Genomic DNA, 8,679 nt, shown 5'->3' with positions numbered 1-8,679 from the left:
AAACATGTAAGTAGGAATGTCCAAAAAAGTGTACAAGGAGATGATTAAATAAATGGACATAATTGCATCACATGAGGAGCCATCCCAACGACAATGTGCTTCAAATGCATGTAACTATAGAAAATTTCTATTAGGTACATATAAACAAATAATTTAGCATTAACTATTATTTTTCAAGTATTTTCTTGCAGAAAAAAAACAAAATGGAATTCATTCAGCACATAAAACAGGACAACAAGGAAGAAAATGGTTAATATCAAAGTTTGTGAGTAATTGTTACTATTTCCTTATAACAACTTAAGATGATGCAGGAGCATCTGGTCGACAGGGCACAGACCGAGAAGAGGCAGAACAGGTTTCTGAAGAAGATTGGGAGAAATGAATATTTCAACAGAAGGACAGCAAGACTGTCTTAGTTTTTTTTTTTATTATTATCATTTTGTTCTTTAAGGATTAGACTACAGCATTTAGTTTATTAGCTTAAGTGACTTGTTAACTTGTTTCTGTTTCAGTTGTAATAACAGGTCCTAACTAAAATTGTTAAGGGCTTGTAGTTATAGGTTTTGAATTAAGATTATTAGAGAATTAGACAAAAGACCATAAATCATTGTAAAGCATCAAACCCTTACGAGACAGAAGGAACAGCTAAGCTAACAATAGCCAAATCATGTAACTGGAGTAACTGTCAGGTAACTGTAATCTGGAACTAACTAACAGTTACCTAACCACTGAGCTATTGTATAAGAAGATAGAAAAAACACATGTAAAAGGTTCTGGAGTGCGACATTGAAACAAGAGAAATAGCAGAATACAACTCTTTTCCTTCATATATATTGTTCAGTGCATCTTAAATAAATTTACAGATTGTGATTTTATGTCCTCAAAGAAATATCTTGCATCTACAGTGAATTCTTTTCATTGCATCTATTACAAATACGAACCGTGACAGAGTTTCACACAGCATCCACGCACAATTCATTTATTCTCATTTACTGTTCATATTCACACATTGCAAAATAGTATTGTAACCAAATATCATTACTCTGAGAGGCAACCGCATACATACACCAAGTTCTGTTCAAGAAAATACATTGCAGGTCGACACAGTGACAGGGTTTTCTAATTACAAGCGTCCCACGACCAGCCGAAGCCGAAGTCAAGTGAAGAACGAAAGGAGTCGGACTATCAAGCAAGAAAAGCCACGGTTCTCAAAACTCAGGTAAGCAACAACACCGAAGTCCAAAGAAATTATTACATTTGCTGTGTATAACTATTTCCAGACATAACATTGCCAACGGCCAAACAAATGAGCACTCATAAGACTATCCAAGCACTGCTGTAGAATGACCGAGTGACGAGAAAGCAAAAGACCGAAACATTCATCGAAAATTACCATAGAAACCCTCAGAAGTTACAGAGTGGGTCGAACCCTCACACAGACTTGACTCATTAACGAAATACAGACAACCATGGCAAACAAATACCGTGCAGACTAAAAGCCACAGAAGAAGGTGAAATAGAAACAGAGCTACCCGGAAGACAAGCGGTCGAATCCCCTGCAAGGCCACGGAACCAGTTACCTGCAATCACCGTGACATACATTGTTAGGGTCGCGGATGTAAACAAACTCATGCAACAGTAAATAGCCAGAGAGCGACGAATAGACAGAACAGAGTGAGGAAAAACCAGTGTAGAGCCACGGTGTGGAAACTTACCAGTTGTAACCAGGTCCAGAAGTTGCAGAAGCTCAGCGATAACCTAACCACAGAGGAGCTGTGAAGGGTTAGGCGGAATTCGAGTTGAGGACAAGAGCATACAGCATGCAACGAAACCCTTACCTGAGCAGACGAAGTTGAACGATGGTTTGAAACCAGAGACGGAGTTGCAACTTTGAGCTTCCCACCAAGACGGAGCCGAACCTCTGAACAGAACCCATAAGTAGAACCGAATACCAGAGCAGAGCCACAGAGGGCGGAACATTGCAGAGAGTAACAAAACCCATGCACAGAGCCGAACATCAGAGCAAAGCCACAGAGAACAAGCATAACAGCGAAAATGACCGAATGAGCGCGAACATTCCGGAGAAAAGGGCCAAGTGATAGTTAGGGTTTTGCCAAATCCCGAGACGGACAGGTGGAGCGTGGAGAGGCGGATAGGTACAGGCGGGTGATTAAATATCACCTAATTCATAAATACGCAATCAACAAATATCCCATTACAACATAATCACACAAGTCCACGTAAGGTTCGGGAGTGAGGGGCCACGTGGGCTGGGTCCCCATCATAAGATTTCATTTTTGTATATTTTAAGTTGTTTTACAATAACCATCCTTGAATCTTTTCAAATAGGTGCTAACATACAAAGAATATTAGTTGGAAAAATTGATTGACATTTGGTTAAATATGGGTTGTGAGTATATGTTGGCATATCAAAAATTAATTGTGCAATTTGTAAGTATCTATATTGTTTTACTTTTATGAGTTCATAATTAATAGAACAAAAAAATCTTTTATATTAAATCTATGATTTATTATTGGGTATAAAACTTGCAAGAAACAAAGTATGGAACTACGCCAATAGAAAAGTTGTTGCAACAAGGCATGAGACTTGGTTTTAAAACCATATGTACAATTCATGACTCAATTCTTGCTATGGTACATTGTTATTCGATTTGCATATATGTATATTATTTATTTTAATTTTCATTATTCTCACCAATGTCGACACAGGCATTACACTTTATTTTTATGTTTGCAAATGGAATGTGAAGAAGACGAAAACAATCGATGCAATCGATAAAACATTCGTCCAAATAAACCAATTCATGGAAGTAGCTCGAGCATTGACAACAGTTCCAATGAAGAATGATTATCTATTTGGATATCAATTCAAGTTGTTGTATTTTTTTAAATAATTGTCTGTGAAAATCAGACATTTTGTTTAATGTAATGGACATAGTGTCCCAATTGAAAAACAAGGGGTTACCAATAACTATCCCATTTTGTATGACAAAGGGTCTCTTATTCATATATAATCAAACACATTTTATTTTATTTTATTGTGTTGTCCAATGTTGCTGTGAAAAGTTATATCGTTGATTAAATATATGGATGATTAAATATTATAATGAAGAGATGTGAAATCTGATGATATGACAAATTAATCCCAACATCATATACAAATGTACTAATCATAATTTTATATGAATATTGTTATAAGATGTATGTCGATTTTTTGATAAATAACGGATTTTAAAAATCACAATAATTGCACCGTCACAGGATACTAGGACATTATATATTAATGTGCGTTGCTTTGAATAAAAAAAATTTAGCAACGATATCTATAATAATAATAAAATGGTATCCCAATGCATCTGTAAAATAAATACACACCGGTGAATTATTTTACATAAAAGCACTTGTGGGACAAGATTTTTTTTGCATGGCCCGCTGCCTATTCTGAAAAGTACAACACCGAGGTGTTTAGAAAAAGAATGAGCATCAAGGCATTATATTCTTCAAGCACCAGATATGTTTGCATTTAACCCCCGGGTGCATTGTAATCCTTAAAGCGTTGGTACTTTCATAGAACCAATGTACTAGTGCTCCAAAATATTGTTTCCAACCCTGGTGCATTATTAAAATTAACAACATCGGTCCATTTATATTAGTGTGTAGCGATGCTTTTGTGTAACTCATCAACACTGGTGTTGTAAGTTTAAATAAAGCACCGGGTCTACAAGCATTTTTTACCTGCCCCGGTGTCGTTCCTGAAAAGTATATCTCACGACATTTGTTTAATACATAAGCATCGGGGCAGTATACCTTTCAGGGATTGGTGTTGTTTTCATTCAATGCCCCATGCTTTTCAATAAATTTACAGCGTTGGTGCTTTTATAGTGTTAGTGCACCAATGATATTTATCCATTAAGCACACCACTAAAAAAGCATCTGCTGAAACCTCTAACCGCCAATATTTATTTAGTTGTGATGAAGTTTCGTTATAACCTCTACTAAACGGATGTTGTAGCGGAGGTTTTTTTACAACTTTTGTCACTTTTATAACACTAAAAACATTCATTATAACCTTTGCTAGAAGGTATTTTCCTTGTAGTGCAATGAGTTTGGACACTTTAAGAGGGATTGTCCAAGCCAACAGAACAACAAGAGAAGGAAAGGAGTGAAGCTCATGTAGTTAAGGAAATGGGAGAACCTGAGAAGAAGCCAAAGAAAGAAGAAGTGAAGGATCTTTACTATTACAAAAGGGATCTTGGTTGGTTCTTGATAAAATTGGCCTGCATTTTTTAGAAGAAGAAAAAAAAAAATCATAACATCATAGAGAGAAGCATGTGATAGTTGCATAAGTAGAGTCTACTTGGTTAAGTTTCTTTGTAGAATACATCTAGTCTTTAAAGAACAAATAGATAGACAATTATGCATATTGATCATCCAGGCATTATCTAACATTATGTTAGACGTAGTCATCTTACTTGCATGGATCATTACAACCCTGGAAGAACCATCATTATGGAAAGTTATTAGGAAGAAGCACTGTGACAAAGTTAGTATACATTCCATGTAATGTGGAAACAATACTGGTAAAGGGATGAAGGAATGTAATGGGTCAGGATGCAGTCTCTTTGTGAGATACATATAGCTATATTATGGGATAAGAAGCATAGCAATGCACATTAAAAGTGACTCTTGGATAAGATTCATATAGAATCTTGTAACATTCTTCGTATGATTGTATGATGTTTAAAAGGAAAAATTTGACTTAATTTAGGATGTATAAAAGATTAAGACTTTCTCTAGAATACGTAAAATAATGATTAACATCTAGTATAATCTCTGGAAGAAGAACTTGTAACTTTGTAATCAAGTTCGATCCTTAGGCACTCTGATGCATGGAGGAAGATTCATTGGAGATGGACCATGAGGATTTTGATGGAACAAGAAGGTCATAATGATGAGGTAAGTCTGATTTCTTATTATTATTGGTTATCTGGTTAACATATTATTTTCCCACCTAGAATAATGCTGCAGAATACATGACGACAATTGAGGCAAGTTCAATTGTATGGATGAAAATGTATGAAGAATATTGAGATAAGCTCAACATATGGTACCTCGAAACAGTGAAGTTAAGATGTGTCCATCTTGGGATTAAAAGGTAACAGTTCAAGAAGATAACCTAAAGTTCAAAGGAGATCACTTTCATAAGGAAGTTATTACCAAATTTAAGATTAGAAATGCTCAATACAATGCCTTCATATATGATGACGAAGATGGAAGTGATGAGCAAGAATAATGGCCTGAAACCTGTCACAAGATTGAAGAGTGAAGATGGCTCCATGAAACCACTGAAGGAAGCAAGATTGAGATGCGAGAAGAGAGGAAGCCATGCAGATATGACTATCAAGTAGTTGGTATTCTTGTGAAGAAAATTTATAAGGCTTGTGATGTTGACTTCCCAAATAGAGAGGAAGTCCGGAATCTCCTCTAGTTTTGATAGGGAGAAAAAGGAGTCTCCTTAAATGGGAGCATCGACCTATTCTCTAGTTAAAAAGAGAATAGGGATGTCCTCTCTGGTTGAGATGGAGTGATATTGAACATCACATGTGCATTCTCTTATTCAAGTGATGAAGCAAGAATGATAGAGGATTGGATAAGCACTTGTGGTTTCCTTGAGGATTAAATATCCAAGAAAGGAAAGGTATTAACACTCTTTGAGGATGTCACAAGTATCCAAGAGAAGAGTGGTTGAAGAGGACTGATATTCTTTGAGGACTCAGGATTAGTTATCCAAGGTAAGTATAGTCCTAAAAGGACATACCTTGTGGACTTTCGGATGGGGTATGTGCCTTTGTAGAGGTAGTGTGGTATCACACATAAAGCCTCCCAACATAATGCTTTTGATTAAAGTAGAGCTTGTCTAGTTAGGCCTCAAAGACAATGTTGGTTATAATGATGATGCTTACAGTCTAGCTTATCAATATGACTCTTTTTATGAGAACTCTTCAATTTGAGAATGATGTTGTACTGGTTGTACAATTATGAATACCTCCCTAGTTAAGAGGAAGTGTTGAAAATGTAACTAATTTTGGTCTTCATAATTGTTGTGCTCATTTCAATATATATCCTATGTAACAAAAAATAAATAAAAATTATTATTAAAGCATGGGTTCCATGCTCATTATTGATGGTCTTATATCTAAAAGCATGTTCTTCGTGCTTCTAGGGTTTGTTAGGTCTTAGGATTTATTGGCAGGAGTCAAAGGAATCAAAATAATGTTTATAAGACCCTTCTAGGAAAAATGTAATTGTAAAAAGAATTATTTTGAGTCTAGAAACTCCTATAAACTCAAAAAGTACAAGTCGGCCCTCACAGTTACAAGTCCACCTAAAGTAGGGAATTCAACCCCTTGGAAAAGGCTATATAAAGAAGCGGTTCAAACTCATTTAGTACTCACTCACTAAGGAAGTTTGATCTATCAAGAAAGAGTTTGATTTGTAGCTTGAAAGATATAAAAAGGAGAGTGAAGGTCTAAGAGAAGAAATATCTTGATTTTGGGCTATATCTCTCTCACACGTGTGAAATACTAGGGGTTTTGGTGTTGCAAAAAGAGGTTGAAGTTGTAGGTCCAAGTTGCAAGAGGACGAAATGTTATATCTTGTAGTTGGAAGGGATAAAACCCTACCTTGACCTCGTTGACATTGGAAGAATGGTCTTGCTCTAGGTAGGCCTCAAAAAAAAGGTTTGATTATGATTTCCATAGAAGTTTCAAGGCCGAAATTGCAAGGACAAGTTGCAGTATTGAAGCTGACATGCCGAAGTTGCAGTTTGAAGTTGGTTGATGCAAAATTTGGGAAATACTTGTGGAAGGGTTGACTTGGTACTTAAAGAAGGACCTGGTATAGGGTTTGGGTCTTTGTGTCTCAATTGAAGTAGATTTTATACGAAGAGAAGAGTTTTCTAGGTTTTCCCCTTTGAGGGGTTTTTCCCTGGCTAAGAGCCTAATTTTTGTCTCCTCTATTGCTGATGTTTCATTCTTCATATTTTTTTGATGCAAATGTCTAACTAAAGAACAAGAGAAGAATAATTAAGTTGACAAGCAAATATTAATGTTAAGGAAAATAAGAATCAATAAGTTGTCACTTTACATTTTCCAACACCTTTACTACAAGGTTGTTAAAGGTGAGCATGTGATCTTGTTATTATATTTTGATGACTTATTCTTAACGGGAGCAAAAAATCTCATTGATCAGTGCAAGAGGGAGTTAACCTTTGAGTACGAGATAAAGGATATAGGTTTGATGCATTACTTCTTGGGATTAGAAGTGTGGAAAAAATCGGTTGAATTATTCCTTAGTCAAGGGAAGTATATTGTTACGATCCTTTAGATATTTGGGATGATGTATTGCAAGTCCATGGCCACTCCCATGGTGACCAATCTGAAGAAGTTGAGTGGCTCTAATTCAAATTCAGGCTTCGTGGATCCATCTACATATTTACAGTTGATCAGATCCTTAATATATCTTGTTAATCCCATACCATATATTTGCTTTCCAGTTAACACTCTCATCCATTTCAAGGTGGAACCAAGGTATGTACATTGGAGTGTGGCAAAACATGTGTTAATATATCTATGTGGTATAGTCATCCATGGATTGAGATATGTCTCAAATGGTGAAGTACAACTCCAAGGATACACATATTTCAATTGGGCAGAAAGTATCGAGGAAAAGAAGAGCACATCACGATGTTGCTTCAGTTTGGATTATGCTATGATATCCTGGATGAGCGAGAAGTAAACATTTGTCGCACTTATCATTGTAAAGGTTGAGTATATTGTATCTAGTTGGGCGAGTTATGAAGTAGTACGTCTTTGAAAGTTGTTTTTTGGGTTGTTTGATCAGGTGTTGGAGACAAAAGTTATACATTCTAACCATCAAAGTTGTGTTAAGCTTTCAACAAATCTGGTTTTCCATGATAGGTTGAGGCGCATTGAGATCAAGTACCACTAAATTCGAGACGTGGTATAGAAGGGAGCAGTGAGGCTCCATCACATTTCTACGGACATGCATGTTGCTGAGATTCTCATGAAGCCTTTGTCCTAGATGAAGTTTGCATACTTCAGGGACAAGCTTGGAGTGGTTGAGAATGCCTCCCTCGTTGAGAGGGAGTGTTGAAATTGTAGCATCAGGTAGAAATTCTCCCTAGGTCAAAGGTATTGACTGAGTGCCATGTAATGCGGCTGCGGAGAATGACCCAAATAGCATGAGGGCCTGAAGTGCTCCCCCAATTAGAAGGTTCTAACCATATTGCCAAGTGATGCTTGGATAATGGATAGATTGAGTGCCCCAAAGCCTTGGGCAAGTATTTTTACCATTCAAGTTCCATGTGATGACATGGGGAAATGGTAAATGGGCCCAAGGTTTCACCATTGGTCAAGGAGAATTGACCTAATTCCAAGTGACAACTTGGTTAGTTGGTGACCTAGGACTAGTTTTGGTTTACCCCAGTCAGGGGAAACCTGACCATATCACCAAAGGGTATTTGGATAGTGAGTGACTAGATCCTTTGCATGATGTTTATGCAAGCGGATGGATACATTAACATAGCAGGCTCATTCAATCTTTTCTTGGGATAGGGAAATTTTTAGTGAAGTGGAC

At 36.6% G+C, this 8,679-nt stretch overlaps 1 protein-coding gene across 1 annotated transcript; it reads right to left on the bottom strand.

Annotated features, from left to right (window-relative positions):
• Positions 1-1,036: 1,036 nt before the first annotated feature.
• Positions 1,037-2,278, bottom strand: LOC149260899 (uncharacterized). The gene is made up of 2 exons (XM_089380856.1): positions 1,716-2,278; positions 1,037-1,580 (listed from the first exon to the last, which is right to left on the bottom strand). Exons 1-2 carry the CDS (start codon positions 2,043-2,045, stop codon positions 1,380-1,382), a joined length of 531 nt encoding a protein of 176 aa, XP_089236982.1. The 5' UTR covers positions 2,046-2,278; the 3' UTR covers positions 1,037-1,379.
• Between the last annotated feature and the right edge of the window lie 6,401 nt (positions 2,279-8,679).

This window comes from Pinus tabuliformis, chromosome 6 (assembly GCF_031772625.1).
Source record: "Pinus tabuliformis cultivar Carrire ecotype Pingquan chromosome 6, CPIR1, whole genome shotgun sequence".
Lineage (NCBI taxonomy): Eukaryota > Viridiplantae > Streptophyta > Pinopsida > Pinales > Pinaceae > Pinus > Pinus tabuliformis.
This window is presented reverse-complemented; position numbering and strand designations above follow the sequence as displayed.

Bases quoted from the DNA above. Each gene is read 5' to 3' on its own strand.
- LOC149260899 (XM_089380856.1), bottom strand. From the start codon at position 2,045: ATGCTTGTTCTCTGTGGCTTTGCTCTGATGTTCGGCTCTGTGCATGGG. The intron at 1,581-1,715 runs GTAAGTTTCCAC...CGGTGATTGCAG, and splicing joins TCTGGACCTGGTTACAACTG to GTAACTGGTTCCGTGGCCTT.